This window comes from Nannobrachium achirus (assembly GCF_963921795.1).
Source record: "Nannobrachium achirus genome assembly, chromosome: 2".
NCBI classification, from domain to species: domain Eukaryota; kingdom Metazoa; phylum Chordata; class Actinopteri; order Myctophiformes; family Myctophidae; genus Nannobrachium; species Nannobrachium achirus.
In genome coordinates, this window is record NC_137811.1 from 4380552 (window position 1) to 4399581 (window position 19030).

A 19030-nucleotide genomic window follows, 5' to 3' on the forward strand; every position below is an offset into this window, starting at 1 on the left:
TAGATAGATAGATAGATAGATAGATAGAGTATCAGTGGTTCTCAAACTTTTTTCAAGGAAGCCCAAATTAATTAATCAATGTTAACAAAAAGAAGGAATGAGACCAACAAGGCACTCTTGTGGAAATATTAAAAAGCCTTTAATATTCTGAATAATGCATGGCATAAATAATGTAAAAACAGATGAGACCAAGGAACTCTTGTGGACAAATGTAAAAGCCTAATAGTCTGGCTAATGTGTTACGGCAACAATGCCCTCATCAGAGTGACACATTAGCCAGGCTATTAAAGGCTTTTATTGTTTTCCACACTCCTGTGGAAAAACGGTCTCATCGCCCTTTAGTCGCCCGTTGTACCGAAGAGCACCTGTTGGGGATTTTTGCTCCTGCCAAGCCAACGCTGTGTCACTCCCAAGTAGGGATGGGTATCGTTCACCTTTGAATCGATACGCTACCTTTTTCTATACCTGGGAATCGATACGATACCCTTTTCGATACCATTTTGGATACTTTTTATTTACCGCTGCTGCGGTAGAACAGAGTTGATGATGATGATCACACAGTGTGGCGGAGAGGAGAGTAGACATTGGATAATCATCATAATAATAAACATTATAGGCTATTGTCGGCTATTTTCCACAGTAACGAGTGTCGCCTACTAAAGCAGTCATTAAACTCTCAGTAGCCCAACTGTTACAGATGTGACCGGCCAGGGGTGCGTTCCAGAGTATCGAAACGAGGTATCGTTCGTTTTTACGTGAACCGATACCCGATAGTATCGACGTCATGCAATCGATACCATTAAAAGTATCGCAGACGATACCCATCCCTACTCCCAAGAGAACTTGGACAGCGCTGAGTCGGCTCAAAGCGGACTTTGGCTATGGCAGGGGTCTTCAACGTTTTCAGGCAAAGGACCCCTTAGTTGAGAGAGAGATGAAGCAGGGACCCCCACAACCTTTTCATAGATTCCATATAGTTTCATTGTTTGACAGCACAATCGTCAGTGTATTTTGGATTCATGTCAATTTGTGTTTTCAGTTATTTAACCACTTGAACCGTCAATACTTAATAAACTTTCACTCTGTACTTCTGTCTGTCTGTTCTTTTTTCCCCTCTACACCAAACCTCATTGCCGAAAATAGCCGATCTATAGCCGAAAATAGCTGCGAGGCGTTGTGAGCTTGTAGATCTGCTATTTTTGGCAACATTTTGCAGAATATGGACGCTAGGGTTCAAATGGTTAATTTAAAAAAGGAGAAAAAAAGTTTCTATCGCACAAAGATTTGGAGGACCCCTTGTAATAACTCTGAGGACCCTTGGGCTATGGTATGGCTTATTTGGCTTTTCAAAAATAGCACATATTCACATGTGCCATTTCAAAACGTCCTGCCATTGGCATAGTAAGGGAAAGTTAGCCGATTGCTACATCCATCTGGGAACTAAATCTAAATCAATAGCTTTCTTCACAAATGTGTTCATAAAGGTGTCTACTATCACCTCTGAACTTTGTCAAACCCAACTCCCTTGACAAACTTTGTGGGAGCCAATCAAAGTTGGGGGTATCCCGAGGGCCTGGGATTAAAGGGGGATTTTTTTTAATATGGCCAATATGAACGGATGAGAGCTGCTGGGTTCTGCTGGGGAAACTGGACAACAGGGGCATTTGTGCCTAATATATATATATTTTTTATTTTAAACCTCGTAATGCTTTAGTTATATACTTTCCAGCACTGCTTACCATGGACTGCAGTGGGTTCAGTGTTGTTGTCCACAGGTGTGTGTGGTGTGTGCGTAGGCCTCTGAGAGGGGAGCAGACTGACATCGTTGTGGTGCGTTGTGGGGACCGCACGCTCTCTGGTGACATCGTTGTGGTGCATTGTGGGGACCGGAGGCTCTCTGGTGAAGGGGACCCTCACGCCATCCACCATGACCCACCCACTGCAGCTCAGCACCAGCCTGCTGCCTGGATGGAGGACCACCACACCGGGAGGGGGCTCTGCACATTAAAACAACAACAAGAACAACAATACAATTTCAAAAAGCTCATTATGAAAATAGGAATTGAAGTAAGTATTACTTTGTTGCATCCTCTGTGGCAAGTTGGCACCTCGGAAGAGTCATTATATGACATCATCAGTGATGTCATCGATGATGTCATCAGTGATATCATATAATAGTTAGATATCCAGTGATGTCATCAGTGATGTCATTGATTGATGTCATATAAGTTGTCACCTTGGCAGTTTTTTTATAAATATTTTTGTACATTTGAACTATTTTTATTTTTTTCATCATTCAACTTTGACGCTGTCAATCGACTGTTTCAAAACCGTTATCGATGACAAAATACTTGCACGTTTTGGTGTCATTCAAGTACGCCTTTAGTGGCCTCAATTTCACAACGCACTACTTGTCAGATCAATTAGGTACTAGGGGTGACCCCGAATAGTCGAATAGTCGACTAATCGATTGAAACGGCACCTAGTCGAATGGCAATATCTTAGTCGATTGGAAAAAAATAAAAAAAAATAAAAATGTTTTTCTTTTTTTTTTTTAGGGGGGGGGGGGGGGGGCTGTTGGGGTGCTTAATGTCCGATGATTTAATATATACTTTGGTTTCTCGCAATAAAACATGTATAGCCTACTGGCTGCTTTCAATCAATCAATGAGGCACAGCCCTGTCTGTGTGTGTGCTTTGCGTAGACTCCACAGAACCTGCACAGCTGTGTTAACACTCAATCAGGCTCCGTCACTTTAAACAAGTAGAGGACAAAACTAAAGTAAGCTGCAGGATCTGGCTATGACCTACCCACTCCACACCGAGCAACATGTCAGATAAAAGTAAGTTGGCTTAAGTCCATTATGTAATGTCCATACTCCCAAAAGCGACGCGAACGCTCACGTTGTTGTGTTTTAAGCTCTCCTTTCCTCTTTCTCCCCGACGAGTTATGGGGTCTGTTTTGTAAAATCCAATCGGGGTCTCTCTGTCAGGCTCAGCGCAGTCTGTGCAGTGTGCAGCGTCTCGTGGATAGATGCACAGATATTGGTGTCCTATAGAAATGTGTGACCGGCGACCGCATCGCCTATACAGTAGTTGCATGGCTGTTACACACAGACATCGGAGTCTGGGGCTTTAGCTTCTAAGTGAATACACTTTACACCTGCTATAGGCCTACTTATTTTAGTATTTTGTTATTTAATTCGCCTTATATAATTTAGTTACTTTATTTATTTTAGAGATATAATTTCGTTGTTGTTATTGCTGTATTTATTACTATTCTTATAAGGCCATGATAATAAACCTTGGCTTAAATAATGAATGAGCTATCTATTAAAACAAAAGTCAAGAAGACATGTTATTTAAATGAGTGTTTCACCTCTGTTGTTTATACGCCATTGTAAAAGAAAGGGGTAAAAAAAAAAATAATAATAAAAAACGAAAAAAAAAATAATAATAATAATAATAATAAAAAAAAAACGGGCCATAGTCGACTAATATTCGACTATCAACACACTGACTAAAATCATAGTCGACTATACAAATCCTTAGTCGGGGACAGCCCTATTAGGTACCACATTGCCCACACACATATAGTACTTAAAGTACTGTATGTGTGTGTGCAATTTGGTGGGCAGTTTTGTTTGAAAGTACTGTACTTTCAAACGAAACTGTGCTGATGCACAATTACAGCATGGGCTAGAGAACAAAAGGCGCAAGTGGGCATCTCGACAGAGTGCAGTCTAGTTATTATTTAATTGATTTTGTGCAACAATGTTGGACTGCCTCCAAACAAGCCCTCACTCCAATCCACAATGTGATCCGCATCCCGGTTTGGGAAACGCTGGTCTAACCGGAAACAATTAATCAGGAGTAAGACAATACGGCCTGGGAGTTTCTCACAGCTTACTGGATAACTACCGATGGATTGATGGGAAGAGGAGCCAACTGTGTTGAAAGGCCCAGGCTGAACATGGTGAAATGCCTGTGATTTGAAATGGCTGTATCACTTTAAAACACTTCTGGGCAGGGACGTGCTGGCCATTGGGAAAAGCGGGACAACTCCCGAACAGCTGGTTCATTCCCGGCCGGTCCAGGTCGGCCATTAGGAAAAAAATTAAAATAAAATTTCGGCGTTCGTTCCATTTTGGGGGCTGGGCGGCCAACAAAGTAAATCGTCACTGTCGAGCAGAAACCTCGTATCTCCAAATTTCAAATATATATATTTCTTTCACAAAGCAAAGCCCTGCTTCATCATACAAGGCCGTTGCACAAAAGTTGTGAAAACAGCAGATCTACAAGCACACACCGCCTCGCGGTGCGAGGCGTTGTGTGCTTGTAGATCTGCTGTTTTCACTAGTTTAAATCATTTTTTTTAAATGATAAATACAAAACAAACGGTTTTGGACGTACAAGGTTTCCGTTTCTGTTTAATCGTTAATACAGAGATTCATTGCAGAATTCAATTTAAACCTGCATTTTGGTCTAAATCAGTAGTTCTCAAACTTGTCAAGGTCTCCACTTAACTCTGACAGTATACAAATGAAACCAAATGGACCCATAAGGGTCCATTTGGTTTCATTTGTATACTGTCAGAGTTACATACTTGTAAAGTTTAATTTAGACCTCCCAAAAGGAACCCAGAGAGTCTAGTTGTTGTCAAGTAACTTGAAAAATAACCATCAAAACCAACGTGAAAAAAAAGAATTGTGATAAAACTGTATCGTGATACAGCTTGGGGAAATATTGTGATATTGTATTTTTCCATATCGCTCACCCCTAACTAAAGGCAACATCAACCACTCCCCCGTTCCTCCCAAACCACTGGACACATACACACAGATAATGTCTGTGATATTGTGGTGTTTTTAGTTGGCGTGTCACTCAATGTCCGTTTTTGGTTCAACTTCCCATGGAAGGGCTAAACATAGCACAAGTTAATAAATGCAGCCTCAAACTAAGTCCATTTAATAATCTGACAACGTTCATAATTCCGGCCATCTCTGAAACCCACTACGCAGTTAATGAGTGTTAATACAGGCATATAATATCTATAGAAGGGACAGGGATACCTTATGGGGGAGGAGTTGCATTTTGTATTGTTGCTGTTGGACTTATTTTTACAATGGGAAGCTTGGCACATCTCCGCTGTAAGAAACATGTTTGAATTGAATTACCTGAGACGAAAACCTGATCATGTTTTATAAGCCTTATTAGCTACAGCAGAGTTACAACAGGGGGTCCTCAAAATCTTTGAGCCATAGAAAGTTTTTTTTTTCTACTTTTTTATATTAACCCTAGTGTCAATATTCTGAGAACTTTAGACAAAAATAGCAGACGTCTTGCGCTGTGAGGCGTTGTGAGCTTGTAGATCGGCTATTTTTGACAAAGAGGTGTGGTGGCAACAGTCCGCCATTCCGAAACACCGCTATTCCGAAGCAGGGTTAGGGTTAGGTTTAGGGTTAGGGTTAGGGTTAGGGGTAGGGTTAGGGGTAGGGTTAGGGTTAGTTAGGGTTAGGGTTAGGGTTAGGGTTAGGGTTAGGGTTAGGGGTAGGGTTAGGGTTAGAAGTCAACGTTCGGAATAGCGGTGTTTCGGAATGGCGGGGTGTAACCAGGTGTGGTGTAGAGGGGAAAAAGAGCAGACCAAGTACAGAGTGAAAGGTCAAGTGTATTAGGTAATGACGGCTCAAGTGGTTAAATATCTGAAAACACAAATTGACATGAATCCAAAAAACACTGACGATTGTGCTGTCAAACAATGAAACTATATGGAATCTATGAACAGGTTGTGGGGGTCCCTGCTTCATCTCTCTCTCAACTATAAGGGGTCCTTGACCTGAAAACGTTCAAGACCCCTGGCTTACTGCATTAATTTACAGGACGTCTATACAATTAGAGAATGTAGAGGAGTTATTTTGGTCAACGTTGGCCTGGTACCTCTCCTATGGTACCAGCATCAATACAGCATGGAATCGTGGACAGAATCTCATCTAAAGAGGCCAAATCTCATCGAAAGGTGGTCCGTGCATGGCTCAAATGCTGAATAACTAATGGACCTTGATATGATATGAAAAGGGTTGAAATCCACTACCAGGGGTGTCGCACCAAATTCTGGGCCCTGGGTACAAGTATTCACTGCGGGCCCCCCATGAATGTTCTTCATAGGGGGAGGGGGTTTAACCCATTTAGACTGGGAACGAAAATATGCATTATTTTGTGCTTTAACCTTTGAAAAATAGCAGATATACAAGCTCACAGCGCGGCACTCGGTGCCGCGCTGCGAGCTTGTAGATCAGCTTGTAGATCTCCACAAAAATTGTGCAAGTCTTTGAATATTTTTGACCCATTCTGTAAACGTCTTTGTTTTTTTGAAAAACCTGTGTCTATGTCAGTGGTGCTCAAACTTTTTAATGTGAAGGACCCCCAAAATGATATGTACAGTATTTGACCCCCATCTAAACATATTCAGTTCCAGGGACCCCTCCAGAAGCAAAATTTGAGTTACAAATGTCCGCTTAAAAGAAATACACATATTCAAAGATTTGCACACATTTTCACAACTTTTCTAAAATAGCCGATCTACAAGCCCGCGCTGTGAGCTTGCCTTGTATATCTGCTCTTGTTCAATAGCTAAAGAAAGATATAAAATAATATACGCCCCTGTCCACTGGTATGAGAGTTTAAGAGGTAAGAGTGTTGTACAATGGTGTGTTGTCGTTGACTGGAAAGTCTAGATGGGATGTTGTGTAAAATCCTCTTGGTTCATGCTTCCTTTTTTTGCAACAATCTGTCCTGTTCTCTCTCTCTCTCTCTCTCTCTCTCTCTCTCTCTCTCTCTCTCTCTCTCTCTCTCTCTCTCTCTCTCTCTCTCTCTCTCTCTCTCTCTTTATTTCTCAATTCAGCTCAATGGAGCTTTATTGGCATGAGAAAACATACGACTGCATTGCCAAAGCAGATGTGGAACAAGACAATCATAACAAAACAACTATGTACAAATAAATATTGAACATGAATAGGAATGAAATAATAGTGCATACAGAGCTGTGTTTATACATTTCCACTTTGAGGGGAGACTCTCTCTCTCTCTCTCTCTCTCTCTCTCTCTCTCTCTCTCTCTCTCTCTCTCTCTCTCTCACACGAGAGCCCGTGCCTCATAATGCATGTATTGAAATCATGAAAATAATGAGAATCTCATCTAGGGATGGAAATCGGAATCGGCCAATATAAAAAATTGGCCGGTATGATATCAAACCGGCCACATCGGCACTGCACAGCATGATGCTCTGGTCCTGTGACTAAAGTAAACATAGCAATTAGCAGCCAGTCTACTTAGTGGCAGCCTACAGCATACAGATGGTGCTGGTTACCTTTGCAATGTAAGGATATATTCCATAATCCTGTATCAATGTCGTCTCCAAAAAGAAGGGGGGGGGGAAAAAGCATGCATCACCTGCTTTCCTCCTGCCAGACGGTCATATTAGACTGGATATTGTCTGTGATTTTGGATATTGTACTATTGTGATTGATTTGGCATTAGTGTTCTTCTAGCTTATTGGCACTCAAATTGAAGTATGTCTTGTAGGGCTACTTGGCCTGAAAAAAAGGGTATTGGAGCAACCCTATTTTCTAGTTCTTAGCTAAAGAAATCGTATCGGAAACATCGGTTTTGGAAGGGCAGACCTTCATAAATCCGGGGGATCGGTATCGGCCAAGAATTTTGCTATCGGTCCATCTCTAATCTCATCCGATTTTCTACCCATTTGGTTTGTTAAAAATGTCAGTTGCGTAGGTTATGTTTTGTTATAGGATACATGGTTAAATCAATGTTTAAAAACAGAGGGTTTCATGTCAGAACACTCTTACATTAGATCAGTGGTTCAACGTGTGGGTCGGGATCCCCAGGGGGGTCCACAAATTATTTCGGGGGGTCCTCAGATGAATAACTTAATGTGAAACATTGTTTTCTTACTCAACAGTAAACAACCCAACATAAAGTTTAATGTGGAGGTTATCTGCACATTTCCTAAGTGACAATTTAAGGACTTTTTAATACCTCTAAAATGACAAATAAAACATTGTCCAAATTGTCAAATATTAGAGGCAGAAATTTAGAAAATATAAGATCTACATGCTCACAACGCCACGCAACGTGTTTTATAAAATGTAATGCCTCAACTCTTTGAGCACCACTGACATAGTAACAGTATTGGTTATAAAACAGGTTTTACGTCTCAGGTACTTCTATACAACTCAGCCATGTTTCTTGCTGCGGAGTCAAGATAAGACTCCCAATAATTAGCAGTATGCCTGTCTCCATTCCCTATGTCTCAAGTGCATCTATTTAAAAGGACATTCTGCCATATGGATATCAGATCAGCAATAACTACCAGCAACCATTAACCTCATGAACCCATGTTCTGGGCACACATGCAAGGGCGTCACAAGGGGGGGGGAAAGAATATTCTAATAATAAGACTTGCACACATTTTCACAATTTTTCAAAAACAGCAGATCTACAAGCTCGCAGATCTACAAGCTCTTGTATGTCTACAAGCTCTTGTATGTCTGCTGTTTTTCAATAGTTCAAGTGCAAAATAATGCGTTCCCAGTCTAAATGGGTTAAACCCCCTCCCCCTATAAAGAACATTCATGGGGGCTCTGCAGTGAATTGTTGTACCCAGGGCCCAAAATCTGGTGCGACACCCCTGGTAGACACACACACACACACACACGCACACGCACACACACACACACACACACACACACACACACACACACACACACACACACACACACACACAAACAAGATTGCACGCTTGGCGCTTCCAGTGAACTACGTCACGGCTCACTGACTGTCACTCAATGTCGCGGTGCAGCGAGTGAGGGTCAATTTGGGACGGAAATACAGCTGATATGATAAACTGGTGAAATGTTCCTTTAGACGTGCACGCGGCTCATTGAACTCATGGAGCCTGAATAAACAAACACAAGGATTTACAGGACAAAGGCTCAAAAGTTCACGGACGCAGACGCACACACACGCGCACGCGCACGCACGCACACACACATACACAAACACAGGCACATGTTTGTTTTACAGTGAGGTGTGAGGACGTCAAACATTTTCTGGACCATGATATTTTGGCCTTTTCAAAACAGAAGAAATGTGATTTTGTAACCCCAATACTAAAGCCTAAAATAGCAAACAATCACAAAGTGAGCCTACTACTATCACCTTTAAACAAATATATCACAGATTAAAGTACTCGCACGTCTCAGCGGGATTAAAAAAAAAAAAAAAAAAAAAACTTGCACACATGTAGGGCTGTCACGATTATGACATTTTATATGACGATTAATTGTCACCAAAATAATTGCGATTAACGATTTAATTGTGTATTTGTCGTTGACAATTACATTTCTGTTTGGCTTTTAGGCTTTGAAGTTGCACATGGCAATCATGACACATAACTTAAATATACAAAGAAATTACTGACATATTTGACAATTTTATACTTAAAAAAGAACATTGCTAGTGGAAATAGCTGATCTACAAGCTCACAACGCGTCGCAATGCGACGCGTTGCGAGCTTGTAGATCTGCTATTTCCACTACTTTTTGAAAGTGTTTGAAACTATATTAACATTTTAACATGGAAACGATTATGACGATCATGCAAAATAATTGCGATTCCCTCAAATAATTGCGATTAGACGATTATGTAATAATTGTGACAGCCCTACACACATGTTCAAGATTTTTCAAAAATAGCAGATCTACAAGCTTGCGGCACTCGTGCCGCGCTGTGAGCTTGTATATCTGCTATTTTTGTGATGTTAAATCATAAAATAATGTAATAAGTAATAATTAATAATGCATGAGTTCCAGGTCTTAAAGGGTCTTTTAGTTCTAGATCAGGGTTCCCCAATAGGCGGCCCGCGGGCCATTTGCGGCCCGCGGGGGGCTACTGTCTGGCCCCCACCAGCCCCAGTAATAATGGTGGTATAAGAGCAGCAACAACACTAGTATATCATCGTTGTCGGGTGGAAACCTCGTATCCCCAAATTTGTATGTTCTTTCGCAAAGTAAAGCCCTGCTTCATCGTACAAGGCCGTCGCACAAAAGTAGTGAAAACAGCAGATCTACAAGCACGTTGTGTGCTTGTAGATCGGCTGTTTTCACTAGTTTAAATCATTTTTAAAATGATAACAAACGGTTTTGGACATACAAGATTTTCACCCGACAACGACGATATCTGAACTGTCGCTGGAGTAGCGGGAACGCCACCGTCGCCCACTGCAAAGTTGTGGCCCTCGGCTTGGTACCCTAGACATAATTCGGCCCTTGGGGAAAACTAATTGGGGAACCCTGTTCTAGATGTTGTTTGTGAACTTGGTGTTTTGTGAACTTGGTGAAATTGAAAAGGAGGTTCACTTTTTGTTTTATTGTCCTAAATATGTTGGGAGGTATTAGTTCATAAGATGTCTTCCATCTGTGATGATTTCCTTGACTTGTCAGATCATATTTGTCAAGCTTGGGAGAGAAGACAGAATACTCTGTACAATTCTGAAAATGTATAAAACTGAATGTGTGACTATATTGTAAAAACATGCTGTAAACTTGAAATGGTGTCTTATAAACCCATGAGGGTTGGGGCACTCTGTGTGCAGGACACGAAAATAAACTAATCAATCAATCAAAATATAGTTTCTATCAATCACACACCCCTCAGCCACATTGTGGGCGAACTACTCCTCTAATCACAAAATACGTTTAGTATTTCATGATGTCCTGACATGAGTAGCCTTCCCCTCCTACCAACGTGTTGCAAAGATAAACTAATCAGCAGTAGACACTCTCACACGCACACATACACACACACACACGGGCGTCACAGGGTGGGGGAAAAGTGGGACTGAGTTACAGTACAAGGGCCCAAGGTGGAGAGACCTTCATTATTTTATACTTTTATACTTTACTGAGAAATAGCAGATCTACAAGCTGCAAGCTATTTTTGAAACAGTCGTGAAAATGTGCACAAATCTTTGAATATACAGTATGTCTTTTTTTAACGAACTCAAATTTTGCGCCTGGGGGGGGGTCCCTGGAACTAAATATTTTGAGATGGGGGGGTCCGTGGCCAAATACATATCATTTTGGGGGTCCTTCACGTGAAAAAGTTTGAGCACTAATGACATTTAAAAAAAAATGCTGTGAGATCTGCTATTTTTCAAAAGTTAAAGCACAAAATAAAGCGTAATAATGCGTTCCCAGTCTAAATGGGTTAAACCCCCTCCCCCTATGAAGAACACCCCTGGTAGATGCTCACACACACGCACGCACGCACGCACGCACGCACGCACGCACGCACGCACGCACGCACACACACACACACACACACACACACACACACACACACACACACACACACACAACATTGCACGCTTGGCGCTTCCAGTGAACTATGTCACGGCTCACTGACTGTCACTCAATGTTGCGGTGCAGCGAGTGAGGGTCAATCGATATACCATACACAATCACAAAGTGAGCCTACTATCACCTTTAACAGTTCTGCTGCCGTTGACAATCCTCACCGTCATTGAAAGGGTTAAAATCATGGTGCCGTTGGCGGTGAGGACTGTGAATCTTACTGTATTTACAGTAAAAGTATAATTACTTACAGTACGTCGCCCCGGTCCCGCCCGCATCGGTAATGTCCGTGATTTGTTTACAACGCACATCGGGCGTGCACGCGAAGTGAACGTCCTCCATAGTAAATCCATTGAGAGGCCCATAAAGAGACTTCATTTACTCAAAAGAGACATATTTATACAAAGGATGGTCTGCATACAGTAAACAATAGACTCGGCTGGGCGCAGCCATGTTTCCCTTTTGGACCCACACTGTCAAGTGACTAGATGACGTAATCGTTGCCGTCAAGTGATAATCCAGAAAAAAAAAAAACAACCCCCTTCCGGCCCTTCAAAAATAATAGCGGCGGCCTACGGAGGAAACGGCGCGGCACCAAGGCACCAAGCATCCCTTCAGATTAAAAGGCAGTAGATATGTTAAAAAATATATCACAGATTAAAGTATTCGCACGTCTCAGTGGGATAAAAAAAAAGAAAAAAACGTCAATTCATTATACTTGACTACTGTCTTGGCAGGTCTCTAGAGAATTGCTCAGATGACTGCAATTGATTCAGAACGTCTTAAAGGAGTAGTTCACCCCCAAAATGACTTTTATTTCTATTGATTACTCACGCCATGGAAACTTGAGTAACATAATAGTTTTAGTTTTTTGTCGCATTCCTAAGACAAAAACTTGATTACTATAAATGTACCCCCATTGATTCTGGATGGGGACCCAAATGCATTTGGTTCCCCATCCGGAATCAATGGGGGTATGCAAGTGGTGAGAAGTCTCCATGGTGTGAGTAATCAATAGAAAAAAAGGCATTTTGGGGGTGAACTACTCCTTTAAGTTCTTAAATCCCTACACTGGCTCAAATGAATTGGTGTCAAATTAATTGATTTCAAAATACCACTGTTGGTCATATAAAGCTTTGAATGGTTTAGGGCCAACATGAAATTGTGATCTTTCTGAACAAACTCCCAGAAAACTGCAGCTCTGCTTTTATCCCACGATTTTGTAACCAATGGAAGGAACACTTTATTCCAACCAGTTCCTTTCCCCTCCATCAGGCGCCCCGGCTGGCCAGGGGGAGGCATTATAGAGACCAGGATTACTACATGTTTTTTGTGAGGGTAGGCCTATCAACCCTAGGAGACACCGGGAGAACATGCAAACTCCACACAGAAAGGCCCTTTCACCAACCCCAACTAAGGTGTGGGCACTGATGACGCAAAGGAGAGAACACGCCCACAGCGTCCACAGCGTCCCTAGCGAGAATCTAGCCAATAGACCCTCCCACTCTCTGAGTGGACTGCGCAGCGTCTGAAATCAGGCTACCATTTAGAGCCACCATCAGGCCGATATTTTCAAACACATTTTTGGACACTGCTGACCTGACGGTCGCTTATCTCCCTTTTAGGGAGTCTTACTGGTAAATGTTTACTTCACTTGTTTTATTGTATCATTCACTATGTCATTTTACAACGTGTTTCCTCTGTTTATTATCTTGTGTAAAGCACTTATTGCCCTGTGGTTGAAACGTGCTTCACAACTAAACGTGCCTTATGACTTCATGTGATTCATGTGTGCGTGTACACACAGCTCCCATTATTTGACACACTTGTTGCATTACTACAGCCAGGGGTGTCACACAATAATTCTGGGCCCTGGGTACAAGGATTCACTGCGGGCCCCCCATGAATGTTCTTCATAGGGGGAGGGGGTTTAACCCATTTAGACTGGGAACGCATTATTTTGCGCTTTAACTATTAAAAAATAGCAGATATACAAGCAGATATAGGTCTATACATTTTTGAAAAATCATGACAATTTTGAATATTTGAATATTTAAAATCCATGTTTCTATGTCAGTGGTGCTCAACCCTTTTCATGTGAAGGACGCCCAAAATGATATGTATTTGGCCACGGACCCCCATCTCAAAACATTTAGTTCCAGGGACCCCCCCCCCCCCAGAAGCAAAATTTTAATTACAAATGTTCGCTTAAAAAAATACATATATTCAAAGATTTGCACACATTTTCACGACTTTTCAAAAATAGCAGATCTACAAGCTTGCAGCGCGCAGCACTCGGTGCTGCGCCGTGAGCTTGTATATCTGCTATTTTTAATAGCTAAAGTATAAAACAATTAAGGCGCCTCCACCTTGGGCCCTAGTAACTCAGTCCCACTTTTACCCCCCCGTGTGACGCCCCTGACTTCAAGTGATTCATGCGTACGTGTACACACAGCTCCCATATATTTGACACACTTGTTGCATTACTGCCACACAGTTTGTCCTACAACCATGATGCAAACACACTGTTGTGACCTCGGTGTGTTTGCACAATGTGTTGGCTTTTCTGTGTCATTATTGTCACAATCAGGCTTCCCAAACATTTCCCCCCAAGGACCCCCAAGTATAATTTGTCAGCAGACACTCATTTGAAAATAAGTTGTGCCAGGGAGGGACGACCTATACAATATTTGTTGTCAATTTGTTGTGCATATTCCATATATTTTTGTTCAGGATTGTTTTGAAAATAGCGGATCTACAAGCTCACAACGATGTGATTCGTTGTGAGTTTGTAAATAGCCATGTAAATATGGGTTCACGTGGTTAAACTGATTTGGATTTGTTTTTAGAATTATATGAGAATAACATATGAAGCATTTATGCAACAGGTAAAAGGGCAATGGGTCAGATCAGAGTGGGGTCCCCCAGGGGTCCTCGAGGGGGGTCCCAGCAAAACTGGTTGATATCAAATTAAGTTTAACCACTTTAACTCTATATACATTAGCTATTTGAAAATAACCAATCTACAAGCTCACAATGTATCGCTACATGCAACACATTGTGCTATGCAGATTTACTTTCTTACATCTTAATATTTTTTTTAAACATTTTAACAATGCAAATGCTGTAACATATTTTGAGATGGGGGTCCGTGGTCAAATGTCTATTCATTTGGGGTTGGTTAGTAGGCTACGGCAACAAGCTTTAGTGAAAAATATAATTCAATTGTTGTCAAAGTAAACAAAGTCAAAGTGAAAGAGAGGCAAGTGCTCAAATCTGCCATGCACATTTAAATACTCTGGGTTTATTACTGTAGGCCTACCTACATACAGTATAGGCTATAGGCTACTGTATAGGCTTACATGCAACTCTGAGTGTGAGCAAATGGACCGGGTCTATTTGGTACCATTTGTACATTCTCTTTTATTCGTAAATTAGTTCCATTGGCTTTTTCCATGCATTTAGCCTATAAGCTCATTAGACAAATTTACATGCAGTCTCACTACAGTCCATAGTTGTTGTTGTTGTTGTTATTGTTGTTTTTTTAAAGACTAAGAATTGATACATTTTATAGACGTGACCAATGTGAAGAACAGAAGGACGAAAAGAAAACTAAATCTGAACAAAACTGAACAAGGACAATGAAGCAATAACAAAGCAATCCAGCACGTCACAGTCAAAACAAGCATTTTGTACATTCTCAGAGTTAGATCACCATAATACCAGACCATTTCATAAATCATCAACACACTGAACTGTAGTGACAGACCGTTAACTCCCTCACCTTTCCGTGGACAGCTCTCCAGCAGAAACCCACGCGCGGAGAGCGCGCGCAGAGCGCCACACAGGAGCAGACACATCAACATGGTTTCCACGCTGTCAAGAAGATCAGCCTTTCCTTTGTTGTTGTTGTTATTTTAGTGCCTCCTCAGCTGACAGGCGATCGCCTTTACAGACTTTACATGGTTTGTCAGGAGTTGAAATCTGTGGTGTGTGTCAGTGTGTGTGTTCTGTTGTGTACTGTGTCCTCTGGCATGGCCTAAAGCCTGGTGATGCGAGGTTAGGCATGGCCACAGGGTTGAGACACACACACCCGCATACACACACAAACACACACGCTGCTGTGCTCTCTCCACGGCTCCGTTATTGTGAAATCCTCGTCCTTCCTCTAACAGGGTTGCACAGGGGAAGCCCTCACTCACTCAGTCAGTCCCTCTCAGCCTGACAGGCTGCAGCACAACATACAGTAAGCCAGTGGTTCTCAACCTGTGGGTCGGGACCCCCAGGGGGGTCCCCAAATTATTTTGGGGGGTCCCCAGATGATTAGCTTAATGTTTTCTCACTCAACACAGTAAACAAACCAACATAAAGTTTAAGTGTATAGAGGGTGCACGTTTCTAAAGTGACAATTTAAGGACTTTTTTTTTGGCACCGTAGGTGGCCAAACAGTGGGCCTGGGGGCTGTTTTGAGGTCACACAATAAATATACCCTTTTTAGTGTTTAAAATAAATGAATGAATGAATAAATAAATAAATAAATAAATAAATAAATAAATAAATAAATGAATGAATGAATGAATGAATGAATGAATGGATGGATGGATGGATGGATGGATGGATGGATGGATGGATGGATGGATGAATGTATGAATGAATGAATGAATGAATGAATATAAATAGATAGATAGATAGATAGATGGATGGATGGATGGATGGATGGATGGATGGATGGATGGATAGATAGATAAATAAATAGTTGAAGGAAGGAAGGAAGGAATAACCAGATATAGCCTAAACATGTGATATGTATGCGATAACGATAACGTCTTGCTGCGTGGTCATTATGGCGTATATGGACACGACGGGCTGATAAATAATTATCAGCCTGAATTATCAGCGGTCATTATACGCCTATAATTCATCTCTGATTTCAGCGCTCGACCAATCAGAAACAAGCATTCAACCAAGCCGGGTAATAATGTGAAATAGTAGCCTACCAAGTACCAAAAGGTGAAATTAGTCATTGCTTGTAGATCGACTATTTTCAAACAGACAGACTAAAGTACTTTTTTTTGTTAAAGTAGGTCCTAAGTAAAAAAAAAATCAAATAGTGGAGTCAAAGGCACAGTTGCCTCTGAGATGCAGTGGAGTATGAAGTAATGATAAATGGAAATACTCTTGAGTAAATGTACTTTACATTCCAGCTCGGAGGGGAAGTGATACAGCCTGATAGCAGAACATAAATAGCAGCCTTTCACCCCCGAGACATTCATTTGTGTCCTTCTACAAATAGCCTGCCACCAACTTCTGGTTTCGAGTTGGTATGAAAACTAGATGAAAAAAAGAAAGAAGAAAAAGAAAAAAGAAAACCGTTACTTGGGAAAATGTCACAAGAAATCCTCAGAATATTGAAAATAAATTAACTTCTCTGCGACCAGGTCGATGATGCAGTCATCACAAGAGTAGCCTATCTTTTTTTTTTTTCAATTGCCATCAACGTAAAGGTCTCGAGGTCTTCCTGTGATGCTGTGCTCCTCAGTCAATTTTTTATGAATTTTAATGGGGAATAGCTTCGCTCACAAGCAACTTGAGTCACTGACAGTGTTACGAGGTGGTATGAACGAGTGAGCATGTTACAGCACTGGAGGAAAGAAAATAGCAACAGGCCGGACAATTTCTACATGATTTTCAGGGTTTGTTCACAATATCATCCTCTGCCCATAGGTTGGGTTGGCGAAAGGGCCTTTCTGTGTGGAGTTTGCATGTTCTCCCCGTGTCTCCTAGAGTAGGTAGGTACACATTTGGAGTTTGGACCAGATAGTCTTTACGCACAAACTCGCTCAAACTGCCCCAGGAATTGCGTTGCTGTTGTGCCTCATCAGGTTTGCACTTAGTGAGTTCAGTTTGCCAGCAGGGACAACGTTAAGTTTCAAGTATTCAAGCCGGGAACAAATCTGTGTACAGTTCTCAGTTTTTAGCAAAAGGTTGGGAAATACTTTCATTGACTGTATCCAGAATGACATTGTGTACTGTAGTCTTCTGCGATCGCTTTGTCACAAGTATCTGCGATGCTTGTGACAAAGCGATGGGCAGTGAGCAAATCCATTCCAGTCGTTTGTAAGTAATTGGATAGTGGAGTAATGATCTCTTTATTACTCAGGGCCCTGAGTGTCATTACCAGATCAATATGAAGACAACTTGCCAAACCTTGCCACCTTTGTAGGCACATCATGTTTGGCCCACTATCGCGTTGCACCTATTGGTGACAGGCGCCTGTGACGTGTGTCTTTGCTCACATCCTCCTATACATTCATGCTTTGGTATGAGTCTCGCAGGAAAACAGCAATGTTGTTTAACCCATTATGGACGGGTAGTCAGGTACACATTAAAGTGTATTACACTACATGTACACTATGTAGTACAGACATTAAAAAAGCAGATTTTTTGTCTATGAAAGCCCAAGGTGTAAGCTATCAAAACGTTTTGGAAATTTGTTTCTAGCTGCTACAGAGGCTGAGTAATATGCTTTCCATAAACAGTTGGTAATTTTCAAATTGGACTTAGGCCTACATGGGTAAAAAAAAATAGGTACAGTATGTGCTCGATAGAACGGAACTACAGTAGTATAGTGGGGAGCGTGTCGCTGTTACTACATGTCATCTTTTCGACACCCGACTCTAACCCTCACCCTAACCCTAACCTCCGTGGAGTGAGTTGCTAACCCTCCGGTCAAAATGATGGTCGTTCGAAAGAGCGCGATTTTGCCGTATAGTGTACATACACCAACACGGAGCTAGAAAGGAACGCCCATAAACGTCACATCCGCTTTGAGCGTGGGGGAAAATAGAGCGCCTTTCCCCATTGACTTAATACAGCGTATACAGTATACTATCGTTTAAATCACGTTCAGAGCGATTTTTTGGACGATAAAACACTCGACAGCCAAGAAAAATCCATCAGAAGGACTTCTGGAACGCAATCGTTCACTAACTGGTTCACTTTCCGTCGGAAAGTTCACTTATTATTAAGATAACAAGCCTATTATGAATGACTGGCTAACGCACCGATGTGCTCTACGGAGCTACTGTAGCTCGCCACCTCGTCTAAACTACTTCTCCTGCCTCTTCAAAACCTCTGGAATAAAACGGGACCCAATTTTACTCTTTACGTTGACCACATATTCAGTCTACGACACCAAATTGCCAATCTATGCAGTGCCAAAAATCAACAAGCTCGCAATTGGGTTATGTTCTCCCTGGCAGTAAAGTGGTTTGTAATCAGAGTCAGATTAATATATTCCCTGCAAATTACACAAGCACTGACTGAGATGGGGAGATCTGTCCGTTTTTGTAGGCTATCTCCAAGTTACACAAGCATGAGATGAGATCGGAGATCTGTTTTTCTCTCCATCTACTCTACTCCCTGTGTTACAAAAACATGTTTGCACATGCAGTGTTCAATAGAGACACTAATATTAATATGAGATATGATCAATTAAACGTGCCACAATATTAAACCATTCCCATTGCCTAATAATACACTTACAATGGCATCCTCCTCCTGTGTCCTTCCCGTGTTCCATGAACATCATTGCTGAATTAA

General features: G+C 41.6%; 1 protein-coding gene across 3 annotated transcripts in view; it reads right to left on the minus strand.

Moving 5' to 3' along the window:
• The window catches only part of il6r (interleukin 6 receptor), a 75861-nt gene extending 60376 nt beyond the window's left edge, over positions 1-15485 (minus strand). For 2 of the 3 annotated variants that reach the window (XM_080753198.1, XM_080753197.1), the window contains exons 1-2: positions 15213-15485; positions 1740-1997 (exon numbers count right to left, since the gene is read on the minus strand). In XM_080753198.1, coding sequence (XP_080609324.1) covers positions 1740-1997; positions 15213-15294 — 340 coding nt within the window. In that variant the 5' untranslated portion in view covers positions 15295-15485. The remainder of the gene's footprint in view (positions 1-1739; positions 1998-15212) is intronic. The other variant, XM_080753199.1, reaches the window with a different exon arrangement.
• Between the last annotated feature and the right edge of the window lie 3545 nt (positions 15486-19030).